Below are 14,937 nucleotides of genomic sequence, written 5' to 3'. Positions count from 1 at the left end.
CACTCAAAATGGAAATTCTCTTAAACTGTAAAACCCCAGTGAAAAAACTAAACAAAATAAGTTGGTTTAAATTATAATTATAAAGTTAGTATAGTGCAACTTGCCCTGACATGGAAGAGAAGTAATTAGTCATATTTCCAGTATAGAAAAGTCCACTAAAGGAGGTCAAGGCTTCTCATATAGGGCTCCTGAACTATGGAATAGCCTTCCTGATAAGGTTTAAGGCTCAGACACATATATAACTGCAAGTTAACTATGCTTATATAATAATAATAATAATAATAATAATAATAATAATAATAATAATAATAATAATAATAATAATAATAATATTAACTGTTAAAAGCTACGGTATTGGTAACTAGGTAATTAAAGTAATTATCAACGAAAAAAGATATGGTAACTAATAACTTAACTTTTCTAAATTTGATTGTAATACAATAATCTGCACCTTTAGTAAAGCTGCTTTGAAACAGTAATTATTGTGAAAATCGCTATACAAATAAATATTTACAGAGTTTTTTGGCACAAAATGGTATTTTTATTGTATAATTACAGCTAAAACACTAAAGTGCCATGGAAAATTTTGGCTGCTGTTTTGTACTTTGATCATTGCAAAGAGAGCACTTGGATCTAAAATATCTTAACTTGTGTTCTGAAGATAAAAGAAGATCTCAGGGAATTGGAATGACATAAATGTGAGTAATAAATAACCGAATTATACATTTTTGAATAAACTAATCTTTTAATGACCAAAAAAAAAAAAAAAAAAAGAATCTGTCATTTTTATTTTTTCCATTATTTCTCTTCTCTTTCCCTTAAAAATGAAGGCAAATTATACAGACATAGCAAATACAAAGAGAACATCAAACTGTATATTTGTTTAAAAAAAACAATCATTATCATATATAAATATTTAACAAGTATCACAATCAGCTTCACTTATGTAGATATTAATGTCTGCACTTCTACTGTTAAATGACAAAAAAGCAAATTCAACATTTAAACTGATTTCACCAAACGCCTAAAAATCGACGTAACGTCACTCTGTCCCATTTCAACAATTCTATTTTTCCATGACGGCCAATTAACCAACTATGCTAGGACAAAAACAAATATATTGTAAACAAAAGGCTCCCTATGTGAATTTTTGCATTTAGTGTCATAGATAAAGAAACTTTTAGTAAAAACTCCCTAATTGACAACAACATACTTAAACCAACAAAAAAAAAACAGGAACAAGCCTTTCACATTTAGAAAATAAATAAACAACTGTTACTGATTGCTCACTAAAAGAACACCCTTCCCCTACCTGTGGGTTTGCTGGTGTGGGTGTGTGTGTGTGTGTGTGTGTGTGTGTGTGTGTGTGAGAGAGAGAGAGAGAGAGAGAGAGAGAGAGAGAGAAAGAGAGAGAGAATTATGTTTAAAACCTCATGAAATGCTGATAGTTGTAGCTGAACGCTTCTAAAACCTGCTGGGATTTTTGCATAATCTGCTTTGAAAAACAGCTGAATCAAACAAGCCACTGATTTGTGTCTATCTTCTCATACACAGCGAGCAGACGGACAGATACAGGCTGACATTAACCCGATTTGTGCCTGCCAGGAGGAGGGCAGCATCTGTTTCCAGTACCTCTGCATTAGGGAGTTGAGCTGCCGTGAGTATGTTTCTGGCAGGGATGGAGTGGGTCCCTCTACAATCCTCAGCACCACGGCCAAGAAGTTCTGCGCCTCGAAAGCGTGAGCCAAACAGCACATCTCATAGAGGATACAGCCTAAAGACCTGCAGACATTCAACAAATAGAGGACAACTGAAAGAAATAGCCCATCTCAAGAGTCATATTAGGCACTGTGAGAATTCTACATTGACGATCAGGGGATACATTTTTTCGGCAATGTTAGTTTGTGTGATATATGCATCAGTCATTTATGAATTTATTGAAATTACATCTAATTTATCAATCAAATATATTTTAGTTTTTAATGTGTTGAGGGATATTAAATGTGTTCAGACCTACCAGCACAGTATCCTCTGATTTGCTATTTCAGATGTTACTGTAGATCAAACCATACAAACTATGCATCTAATGTGACTTTAACTTCAGGTTATATGTAGGTACAAACATTTATTTAGCAAGAAAGCAGTCTCAAGTGAACACTTACAATGTCTATCTGTGCTCCAGATCTTTTAGTTTCAGACTGTTGAACCTATGCAATTTTCTTTCTTGCATAGACTGATTGGTGCGATTATGCAATCACAATAGTATAAACCATTATAGGGGTGGTCAAATGTTTATTTATTTTATATATTTATTATTATATATATTATTTATAATATATTATATCTATTGATTTAATTATTAACATTGCTATTTAAAATACAGATCAGGGTGAACTATTTCTCAGTTTTAAAGGGGTGACCGCCTATACATCTTGTTTTCTTGTCCTTCGTTCAGGCGTTAATTAGGAGGGTCAATCCCCACCAAACTCCCTTGTAATTTGCACTATAATAATAGGTCAGATTGTTTGGGAAATCCACCCAAAATGTTATATTCTATCTGCATTTACTAATCATGTCGTTCAAAAACAAGAGTGCTTTAAAAGGGTGCTTTCAGATTTGATTTGTTTGTCTTCAAACTGAGTTTGATTGTGATGCATCAGTTAATGTGAGTAAATGCATAACCACACACAGTTTGACCAATTTGTTAGTAATAGCCGCTCACTTCCATGAATACATGCACATTAGAAGTGAACCATACTCTAGAACAGTGGTTCTCAAAGTGGGGGTCGGGACCCCTTGAGGGGTCGCGGAACAATGAAGGGGGGTCGCCTAGTGATTTCCAAAAATCTACTTATTATTAATATTAGACCATTAGAATTGCCATATTTTATCCATAACCAACTGAAGAGAAAAAAAAACAGCCGTTTATAGTTACTACAGTAGCTTATTTACTTGTTCTATTGGATTGCGACCCCTGGGGTAAATACATTATATTAAAGACAGCAAAAGCGTCAGATGCAGCAGATTGATTTTATAACACCAGGTTAAACTTTCTGGCCCATTTACAGCATTGAAATACATTTAAAAAATTAAACGAAGAATAGACTTTGGTCTATTGGTGTGTGTGTGTGTGCGCCCTTGCATGCAAGTTTTCTGTATTTATAACCACCTCAGAGGATATTGGGGGTCGCGAGTCACTGGCATTGTTATTTTAGGGGTCGCGTGCTAAAAAGTTTGGGAACCCCTGCTCTAGAAGATCAACCATACTCAGGTGGACACAGGTGGTTTGAGTTCAGAAAGCAGCATTCAAGCAAGACAAACTCAAATGAATTTGTGTGCACATAATTAGTGGAAATGGTGTAAACACTAATTCATTCATTTATTTTCTTTTCAGCTTAGTCCCTTTGTTACTCTGGGGTCACCACAAGCCGAACAAACCACCAACTTTTACAGCATATGTTTTACACAGCGGATGCCCTTCCCGCTGCAACCCATAACTGGAAAACAACCATACACACTCATTCACACGCATACACTTTAGACAAATTAGCTTACCCCATTCACCTATACCACATGTTTATTTTGGACTTGTGGGGGAAACCGGAGAACCTGGAGGAATTAACACTTTTCAATTCAAATTTTAAAATGGTAAGTATTGTAAATGTTGGGTGTTTACTTTAATATTTATTATTATTACATGCTTTAATATCATATGGAACACAAAATAATATATATATATATATATATATATATATATATATATATATATATATATATATATATATATATATATATATATATATATATATATATACACGTACCGGCCACTTTATTAGGTACACCTGTCCAACTGCTTGTTAATGCAAATTTACAATCAGCCTATCACATGGCAGCAACTTAAAACAATTAGGCATGTAGACATGGTCAAGACGATCTGCTGCAGTTCAAACCTAGCATCAGAATGGGAAAGAAAGGTGATTTAAGTTATTTTGAACACGCTGTTAGTTGTTGGTGCCAGAAGGGCTGGTCTGAGAATTTCAGAAACTGTTGATCAACTGGGAGTTTTACACACAACCATCTCAAGGGTCAATTACAGAGAATGGTCCGGAAAAAAATCTAGAGAGGTAGTTCAGTGGGCGCAAATGCCTTATTGATGCCAGATGTCAGAGGAGAATGGCCAGACTGGTTCCAGCTGATATAAGGGCAACAGTAACCCACATAACCACTCTATCCAGCAAGGGTATGCAGAAGAGCATCTCTAAATGCACAACACGTCGAAACTTTAGGCAGATGGACTACAGCAGCAGAAGACCACACCGGGTGCCACTCCTGTCAGCTTAGAACAGGAAACTTAGGCTAAAATTCACACAAATGAATTGGCCAATAAAAGTTTGTAAAACCGTTGCCTGGTCTGATGAGTCTCAATTTCTGCTGCGACATACGAATGGTAGGGTCGAATTTGGTGTCAACAACATGAAAGCATGGATCCCGCATGCCTTGTATCAACGGTTCAGGCTGGTGGTGGAGGTGTTATGGTGTGGGGGATGTTTTCTTGGCACACTTTGGGCCCATTAGTACCAATTGAGTGAATGCCACAGCCTACCTGAGCATTGTTGCTAACCATGTCCATTCCTTTATGACCACAGTGTACCCACCTTCAGAAGGTTACTTCAAGCAGGATAACGCACCATATTATAAAGGGTGAATTATCTCAGAATGGTTTCTTGAACATGACAATGAGTAGTACTCACTTTACTCGAAAGGCCTCCACAGCCCCAAGAACTCAATCCAATAGAGCACCTTTAGGATGTAGTGGAACTGGAGATTCGCATCATGGATGTGCAGCCGTGTCATGCTACTATGTTAATATAGATAAAAAAGGAATATTTCCAGTACTTTGCTAAATCTATGTCATAAAGGATTAAGGCAGTTCTGAAGGTAAAAAGGGGTCCAAACTGGCACTGTTAAGGTATACCTAATAAAGTGGCCGCCGAGTGTATATGACATTCATTTTCCTTAAACTGGAATGACATACAAAAGAAGACAATTTACAGTAAACTGAACCTTAAAATAAACTGTAAAGTAAAACAATGTTAAACGCTTAAATGTGATAGAGAACAATTGATTATGTTACGAACAGTTGTTTAAACTAGTGCTAAACTTTTTAAACCACTAACAGAGTTGACAATAACAAAGTTGACAATTTTCCACTATTTTGTGCTTTAGCTCAAGATGCTATCCTCAAACTAGACACCACATGGCATGTCTAAAACAGTTTGATGCATTTCCATCAATTTATTATTTTCAAAAAGTGAATAAGAAATTCACAACAGATGTTGCCACAAATAATTAATCTATTATTATATTGTATTCTAAACATTTTGTACATATTAATGAGAGAAGAATAAATGACATGCCTCATGCCTTCGAGAGGCCAGAGGAAGTGACATCAGATATAACTGATATACAGCAATAGAGCTGATCAGAACATAGGGACAGACACAAAACATATATGAAATGTAATTGGTCTGTTCATTCCCGAGTTTGATTGTAGCACACCAGTATTGCTTGTCAGAAAAATTAAGCGTAAATTCATAAATAGTGGGATTCTAAGTTATTTTCCAGAGCCAAGGTCCCTAAATACACATACAAACATTATTTAACAGATAAGATAAAATATTTTATTATTCAAAACTGTTTGATTAAAGTTTTTATTTAAAAAAAAGAATAGGTTTATCTTTGAGAAGTAATATTTCTCTAGAATCACCAATTTGTGTGAGTGTGTGTGTGTGTGTGTGTAGAAGAAGAGTTAATAAGAATATACTAAATCAACAGAAAACAGCCATGAATCACAAGCTAATTAGCAGGTTGATTTTTACAGTGTGGCCAATTACTTGTCACCAAAAATTAACAGGGTCATGAATAAATATTTTGCAATGAATCAATACCAATTATCATGTCAGGCCTATCCGTGCTGTAACATAATCAAAATTAATGCACACTGTCACATTAGAGCTTTTGGTGAAGATGGGTTTTCTGAACTCGTTTGCATAACTAGCAATCAGCAAAGATCTCAATTTTCCATTAGCATTATAGTTTGTGTCTTGCCATGCTGAAAAAACACAAACATTCAGAGAGCTAAAAGCCAAGGAGATAAATACGTTGTTTAAGGGTATCTCTATTTTAGCTTCTCCTCTTGTTCTCGGCATAGTGACCCCGTTCCTCCACTTTGTCTGCCGCTTGTGTTCTCGCAGGCTTGAGAGCACAGACTGAAGAGCTCAATTCCCAACAGGCTGCTTTGCGAGTCTCTCAGTGGCACATACACAATGAGGTGAGTGTGTGAGGAAACACACGGCCCTTGAATTAACAGCTAGGTGCCTGTAGCCGATTGGCAAATGAGATTGTCCTCTCTCTTTCATTTTATCTTTATTGTTTTCCAGTCATTTGTCCGCCTCGGTATTCGTACTTTGCTAATATGCTGTTGTTTCAGAGTTTCCCCGGTGGACCTAGTTTTTCTTCATAAATCTCTTTCAGCACATACTGTAAAAGGGAAGGGGGGGGGCGGGACAGAGCCCTGTGGTGTTCAGGAGCTGTCAAGTGAGAATATGGAAAGCATTTTCTGAACTCATTTTTGCACTTTTGCAGACTAAAAACTGCACAGCTCCAATTAGCTCTAAGAACTTAAGTGCAAAACAACAAAACGCTTTTGACTCTTATGAGAGTTTTTGAGTTTTTAGGTAATGTCACACAATAAGAAAATAATAGAAGGGTTTCCATTTTTCATTAACAGCAGATTCAAGCACTTTTTAAATCACAATTAATTTCAAATCAAGCAGCTTTTTTAATTTTGGCAACATATGTAGCGCCATTAAATTTAATACTGGTAATACTCAACTGTGGTTTCTGAAATATTGATAAAAAATGCATAATTTGTCATAGTTTTTATACAAGATTCAAATTTAGGATTTTTTTAATTAAGAATTTAACATGCTCAGTGGTTAGCACTGTCGCCTCACATCAAGAAGGTCCCAGGTTCGAGTCCCGGCTGGGTCAGTAGGCATTTCTGTGTGGAGTTTACATGTGTTCATGTGAATTTCCTCTGGGTGCTCACAGTCCAAAAACATGCACTGTAAGCAAATTGCATGAACTAAATTGGACATAGTGTATTAGTGTGTGTGAATGTGAGAGTGTATGGATGTTTCCCAGTAATTTGTTGAGGCTGGAAGGAAATCCGCTGCATAAAACATATGCTCGGTCCATTCTGCTGTGGAGACCCCTGATAAATAAGGCACCAAGCAAAAGGAAAATGAATGAATGAATTTATAATTTTTGTTCTGTTTATGACAACAGAACAGTACAATTGATGAAATAACACTATAAATATTTTTATTCATCATTCATTCATTCATTTTCATCCACTTTTCCAGGGCAGGGATGCAGGGGCAGCAGTCTTAGGAGAAGACCCCAAACTTCCCTCTCCCCAAGTCACTTCCTCCAACTTCTCTGTGGAGATCCCGATGCGTTCCCAGACCAGCTGAAGACATAATCCCTCCAGCATGTCCTGGGTCTTCCCCGAGGCCTCCTCCTGGTGGGACAAGCCAGGAACACCTCCCTAGGTAGGCGTTCAGGAGGCATCTGAAACAGATGCCCGAGCCACCTTAGCTGACTTTTCTCGATGTGAAGGAGCAGCAGCTCTACTCCGAGCTCCTCCCGGGTAACAGAGCTCCTTACCCTACCTATAATAGTGCGCCCTGTCGCCTTGCGAAGGAAACTCATTTCAGCCACTAGTATCCAAGACCTTGTCCTTTCAGTCATGACTCAAAGCCCATGACCATAGGTAAGAGTAAGATCGACCAGTAAATCGAAAGCTTTGCCTTTTGGCTCAGCTCCTTCTTTACCACAACAGACTGGTACATCGACTGCATTATTGCTCACTCTGCACCGATCCAACTGGCAATCTCACATTTACATTTAAAATAGATAAAAAAAAAAATAATTAAAAATCCTGAGACAAGAATGGGTGTTGTTTAGTAATTATAGGAAATCTTTAAAGTAAGTCGATGATCTAGTTAAAATGTTGACTACTGTATATATAGCCTGATCTCATGAGAAAGTATTTTACATTTTGTCAGTTTATTGGCTAATTTATACAAATTTGTATGAATTCAGTCATAAGAAAATATATGATTTTAAAAAATAGACGTGGCACCCAACCCCGCCCCTAAACCTAACCGTCATTGAGTGATGAGCAAATCATAATAAATTGTACAAATTCAAACGAATTAGCCACTACATCAAAAGATTCTAAATTGTTGTGAGATTGCGTTGGTATGGTATGTCACATCAACATTTTTTATGATGGGAGTAACTGACTATCAAGAGCATAAACATTCCTGCTTGAGCTTGGGCCGGATTAACAGAAGGTCCACAGAAGGAGGGGGCTCTTGATTGGCTGGACAATTAACCTGCCCCCTGATAGGAAACGCCTATTTGCGGTGAACTTTTAATTAATAATAACGTAAAGTATTTCATTCAAAACAGTGAAGGCACTGCAATGGAGATAGGAGTGGCTAAAGCCCAGTACAAACTTTGAACTGCCCTGAATTAGCCCCTAATAGGGTGGCCAGATATCTATTTATTTTCAGGACAGTTTTTTTTTACAGCTCTACTATGACAGTAAGAACTCCTTGATCAAAGGTAGGCTAACCAACCTTGTCGTATAACAAATATTATCATTGAAACAGTATCTTCACTGATTAACTTGCAATAATAAAGCTATAACAACTAGAATCCCAATTAAACAATTCACAACTGAAGCAATGTGTCAGCCTCACAACTGACCAGTCCTTCCTGTATAATGTAACAAAGACAGTGTGTAACCAAATTAAACAGCCTACACACAATTGTCAATACAGCCGGCAATGGCTTAAGTCTAACTGAAGCATATAAAACTAAAACGTTTTTCTGAAAGTTACTTTGCCTCCTTTAGATAAAAAATGACAGTAACAGTGAAATATTGCTGCTGGTTCTTTCATCAGACAGCATATCTGATCAAACTGCAAAGAACTTTTATGCTAGCTTGCTGCAATTGACTCACAAGTCCAACATTTTTGGAAATTAGAAGCATGGATTTAAAGACATCATTAGGGATTTCTGCTCAGCTAAAGTTTGAAAGAAGAATTTTAAACAAATAGACCCTATGGAGCCTTTAAACAAGACTCTTATGACGCATTTAACCATCATGAATGTCTTAAATCCTTGAAAGTTTTTAATATTTCAGTTAAAAAAAAAAAACGTATGTACTAGGGATGCTCCGATCAGGATTTTTCCAAGGAATTTTTGCCAATTCCTTGTCATGGTAATCGTCCGATACCGAGTACCGATTCTAATGCTTCAAGCTTTATAATGCATTAAGCACATTTTACCTAAGATCTCGTTTTACCTAAGACAATAAATGAACGATGCTGCATATAATGCCTTAAATAAATCTTTTATACCCATTTAGGTGTGAACATGTCACGGCCAGAAGTAGATTTAAAGAAAACAATTTCATTTATTTATTCATTTTACTTCAGCTTAGGCTATGAATAATATACAGGAGTGCTTGTGCATCTTCCTCTGCGAAAATTGTTTTTTGGTCATTTTGGAACCCTGTTTGAAGTTAACTAATTCATTCATTCATTTTCTTGTCGGCTTAGTCCCTTTATTAATCCAGGGTCGCCACAGCGGAATGAACCGCCAACTTATCCAGCACAGCCACATTTTTATGCAGCGGATGCCCTTCCAGCCGCAACCCATCTCTTGGGTACTTACACACACACATTCACACACACACATTCACACACACACACACACACACACACACACACACACACACTACGGACAATTTAGCTTACCCAATTCACCTGTACTGCATGTCTTTGGACTGTGGGGGAAACTGGAACAACCGGAGTAAATCCACGTGAACCCAGGGAGAACATGCAAACTCCACACAGAAACACCAACTGAGCCGAGGATCAAACCAGCAACCCAGCAACCTTCTTGCTGTGAGGCGACAGCACTACCTACTGCGCCACTGAGTCGCCTGTTTGAAGTCAATGTCTTGAATTAATTCAAAATAAAATAAATATGATATAAATAAATAATAAAACATATTAAAATATAAAATAAAATATAGCAATCAAATATGACATTTAAATCAAATAGTGCACATTATTATTATTCATATATTAAAATACATTTAAAAAAACAGGTTTTGTGATTGAAGATACTTTGTCATGGCTCTAAAATAAAGGGGGTTTATTTTTCTTTCCTTGGATTTTCTGTAGCCCCAAGGTCTAATTTGTTAATCCGGAACTGACACTAATACAACACAACGATATTCCTCCAAAAATTCTAACAGAAGTTTCAGCTTGAAAAATATGGCACTGAACTGTAAAAATTGCAGTGATTTCAACGGTAAAAAAACTGTAAAAATGCTACAGAAAAAACTAATAACCTGGTAAACAGTTTCCTTAATATATACGACAAATAACTGTAAACTGATTTTCCCATAGTTCCCTGCATGGCACGTCAATTTTTATGATTTTTGTTGACATTAATATAGATCTTTTTAGTTGTTTTTCCATCAGTTATGTACGTTAGAGATTTATGTTACATCTAATGTTGATAAACAATGTTAATTTCATAACTTTCATTTTATGCGTGTTACAATGCTAGTGTTTAGTAGCCGTGTGAGCACCTTCTATAGACTTATACACTTTTCTGCTTGTGGGAAAAGTTGTTTGTAATGAGCATTGATTCATTATGTAACCTTTATCCTCATTGCATATGGCTGTGTTAGATGTTGGTAGTTCTAAATACAGACATATTACTTCTATAAATTAATGAACTACAGTATTTTACTGTAAAAATGAGAAATTACTTTCACGGTTTGTACTGTATGTATAACTGTGAAATACTGGCAACCACAGCTGCCAGTCCTTTTACCATAAATTTTACGGATTTATTTTTTACAGTATGGGCAATGCTTTAGATTTGTGATTTTCTGAGGTGTTAGCATTCTTTACATCATAAAATGGTTCTTTTACAGTAATAATATCATTTCTTCACTGTTAATGGTTTTACTTTATTTTAGTGTGCTGTTTGGGTGTTCAGCATTCATCTTATTTATTTGTGATGTGAATGTTAGTTGGTAAAAGATGCTGAGGTTTAAATTGTAATACTTTTACCTTTAAAAAAGTCATGAGACATCATTCTGGTCATTTTTACGTACATGCTGTTATCTCACTATTTCCCAGTGGACCTCGTTTCTCTTTAGAAATCTCTTTCAGCACATACTGTAAATGGAGGGGGAGGAGAGGACAGAGCCCTGTGGTGCTCCGGGCTGTCGAGAGAGGATCTGAAAAGCAGAGGATCCTCGCCTTGGTGCCTTTGGAAATGTCTCGTGATATGAATTTATATTTCATCCTTACCCAGAGAGAGAGAGAGAAGGGGGGGGGGAGATCTCCAAAGTAGATGGTTACAGCTCAATAAGCAACATGAGATATCAGAATTTATGTTAATTAAGCTTGCCGTTTTGTCGGCTGCATCTTTAACTGGGCCTGATTGCATCTTTCTGTAAGTTTTTTCAAGTTAAAATGGCTTAAAACTGATCTGATGAGCTTTCATGGATTGTCAGAACTCATACATTTTTTCAAGACAACAATTTGACAGCAATCAAACATAATACCACATTACTCGCACATTTGCATAATATGTAATGATGAATTGTTCTTTCAGATTATGAGTTCGACTAAATGAGGGAATAATTTTGCAAGTTACTTGCTGAGAGCTGGAAACTGCTTGAAGATTTAAATCAAGTCAGACATTTGGTTGCACCTCTCATTTCGTATTACTGTTTGCCACATTTCAGAACACTGTATAGACTACAAGGTCAAAACTGCATTGTTAAGGGAAAAAAAAGCACAGATAATTAGCTATTTTCCCATTCATTTTTCCCACAGGATTGGGGATTATCCTAAGGGTCTTTGTTAAAGCATTATAAACCATGACCCAAGCAACTAGACGTGAACCCCAGCATTACATTAATTTGAAGCAAAAAAGTATTTGAAAATCCAGCAATAAGGTATAATACAGTGTATTTAAAGCTTTAATGAAGGAATGGGGGAAGGGGGTGAACTAAAAACATTATGATTCTAAACCTTTATGAATAACAAACATAAAAGTATTCACTCAAAGTGTTTGTTGTATCTACAAAAATCATATATTTAAGTTAATTTCAAAATATCTACAAAATACAAATATTCAGATATTTTGAGAGTACCTTGCTCACCGAAGCACTCAGATTGGTGGAATTTTCTCCAGCATTATGATGCTCAAAATGTATCAGTTTATCAGTTATTGTTTAAAATGAACTTTCCTAAGGATAAAATAGGGGTTCAACAGATGTAAACTGTTACACCAGTGCTAAGCTCTATAGTTGACAAAGGTTTTTTAGATTATTAAAATATTCTTTACAGGTATAAACAAAATGGTTCTTTTAGAAGTTATTCACAAAAAGGTTCAGGAAACAAACATATTTTTGCATTTTATTGCGTCTAAAATTCCTTTATGTAATCTTGTAGGGATTTCTTAATCAAGTTAAAACAAAAATAAAAAAAGTCTTGGTTGGTTAAATTTAACTTAAATGGCTAAAAGGTTCAGTTTTTCCTACCATATGTCCGATTTAGAGTCGTATCCTTTGTGGCTCAGGGCTTCAGGGCTCATGTAGTATGGGGTCCCAGTGAAGGTAGTCGCCAGGTCACATGATCCCATTAGAAAACAGGACACACCAAAGTCACCTTCAAAGAATGTTTAGAGAAGTTTCATTTGCATAAACACATTCTGAAAATTAGTTTTGCAGACTAAAAATATTACATACACACTTAGATTTAAGAAAAAAAGTTCTTATAAGTTTTATAGCGTGAGTGTCATACAATATCATCTTTTCAAATAAGGAAAATTTACCCATCTATTTAAATAAAAATATAATGGCTAATAACTCCAGTAACTGACTAACTATCACACACTCAGAAATAAAGGTGCAAAATATGTCACTGGGGCAGCACCTTTTGTGTACAGGTGGTCATTAGTATCTTTAATGTACACTTTTGTATCTTTAAAGTTCACTTTTGTAAACTTAGGGTATGACATACATATCTGTACTTTTTAGGTATCAATATGTACCTTTAAGGACCTGTTAGGAACAAAAATGTACCATTTGAAAAGTTACCAACACAATGATGGATTTTATACCTTTATTTCTGAGAGTGTGTGAGCTTCTTGATTGCTTTTTGCAATTCATGAGACACAGACCACCTACTGACCTGAATTTGCACAATAATATAACATTATTCCTCTAAAAACTCTCCCTTTAAAATGATTCAACAGGGCACATAATATATTATTAGGCCATGCTATAGATCTTTGTTTCACTTCTAATGGCTGTAATTACTTTTGTAGTGTTTTGTCATTATGGTGTGTTTTGTGAGTGTTCAGCTTATTCCTTTATTGATTTTGTTAGTTGTAAAGCTGTTACGGTGTCTTGAGATTGTGTGTTTCCTAAAAAAAAAAGAAGCATCTCAATGTTTGTTTAAAAAAAAGAAGGTCAAATGCTATGAAAGACTCTAAGTCATTTAAAATGTAATTGCACAATATAAATTTAAAGCGCTTTCTGTGTGGCAAACTAAACATTTAGAGTACTGCACATTATCTCTTGCTGCTGTGACATAAATGTATTAAATAAATGAGACATTTAACATTTGCTAAACATACAAATAAAAGTTAGCTTTTAGTTATTGCAGATACATGCTGGAAGTACTACAAAATCTTAGTGAACCGGGAGGCTTTTTAATCACAGTACAAAATTAGACAATTAAGTACTGTATAAACTTATACTGTACAGAGAGTTTTTTCAACGTTTCTTTTTTTCAGTGTGACCTGAGAATTACTGTGTGGTAAACCCTGTTATTTTGGCAGGCTAAGGCGCAAATTGAAATTACACAAATGCACAGATTAGCTTTCAAGTGGGTCTGCTATATAAAAGAATTTCATTCTTCAAGAACACACAAATCAAATACACTGCACTGAAACAAGCTAAAAGTGATTTACGCTGACAACATCGTGACAAAAAAGTATGACAAGAAATGTTGATGTCTATCAGTGCACTTATTTATGGCAGAAATTACAAAAGTGATGCACATCAGCCTCTGAAGAACAGTTGCTTTTTATCAAAACTTTCTGCCATGGCTGACCGGCAATCATGCTTTTCATTTTTTTACTGTGTAATGATCCTGTTTCTTTGTAGACGAGTGTCTTGACTGTCATAAAAAGAGCTGTTTTTCCTAACTGGGAGGTGTTTGGGCTTTTGGTGCCATTAAAAGTCGCTTTTGAAAGCGTTGCTAGAACATCAAAAGAACATCAAGCATCCTTTGGGCTGCAAAGCAAAGCTTACCTATCTTAACAATGTTTTTCCTCAGAAATATATTTTTGGCCTTTAGATCTCTGTGAAGTATTCTCCTATTAAAGTGAGACAAACTAGAATCAATAAACAGAAGCAGCAAGAAACATTTAGTATATCTGTCTTGTAAATTAAAACTTTTGTGTAAGGATGGGTTATAGAAGACTTAAGGGGTTAGATCACCCTAAAATGATAATTGTCATCATTCATTCACCCTCATGTCATTCCACACTAATAAGAAATGTTTATTATTTGTAAATATAAAATTTAAATATTCAATATTTGTCTTCAAACGCAACTGAAGATACTGTTTTTGTGATTTTTGTCACTCCTTTGAAAGTCTGTTTAGTATTATTGTAGTGATGGATCATTACTGCTGGATCCAAATGCAGCTTTAATTGATAATCAGGCAGGCAAAGATCAATACAGGTGCAGAT

At 35.6% G+C, this 14,937-nt stretch overlaps 1 protein-coding gene across 12 annotated transcripts in view; it reads right to left on the bottom strand.

The window, feature by feature from the left end:
• nek11 (NIMA-related kinase 11) overlaps nt 1-14,937 on the bottom strand; it is a 247,266-nt gene that overhangs the window by 193,732 nt on the left and 38,597 nt on the right. For all 12 annotated transcript variants that reach the window (XR_012392449.1, XM_073926501.1, XM_073926500.1 and 9 more), the window contains 3 exons: nt 14,495-14,559; nt 12,716-12,842; nt 1,633-1,782 (listed from right to left, as the gene is read on the bottom strand). Coding sequence is in view for 11 of the 12 variants with exons in the window: in XM_073926501.1 (XP_073782602.1) it covers nt 1,633-1,782; nt 12,716-12,842; nt 14,495-14,559 (342 nt within the window). In the remaining variant the exon portion in view is untranslated. The remainder of the gene's footprint in view (nt 1-1,632; nt 1,783-12,715; nt 12,843-14,494; nt 14,560-14,937) is intronic.

This window comes from Danio rerio, chromosome 16 (genome assembly GCF_049306965.1).
Source record: "Danio rerio strain Tuebingen ecotype United States chromosome 16, GRCz12tu, whole genome shotgun sequence".
NCBI lineage: Eukaryota > Metazoa > Chordata > Actinopteri > Cypriniformes > Danionidae > Danio > Danio rerio.
This window is presented reverse-complemented; position numbering and strand designations above follow the sequence as displayed.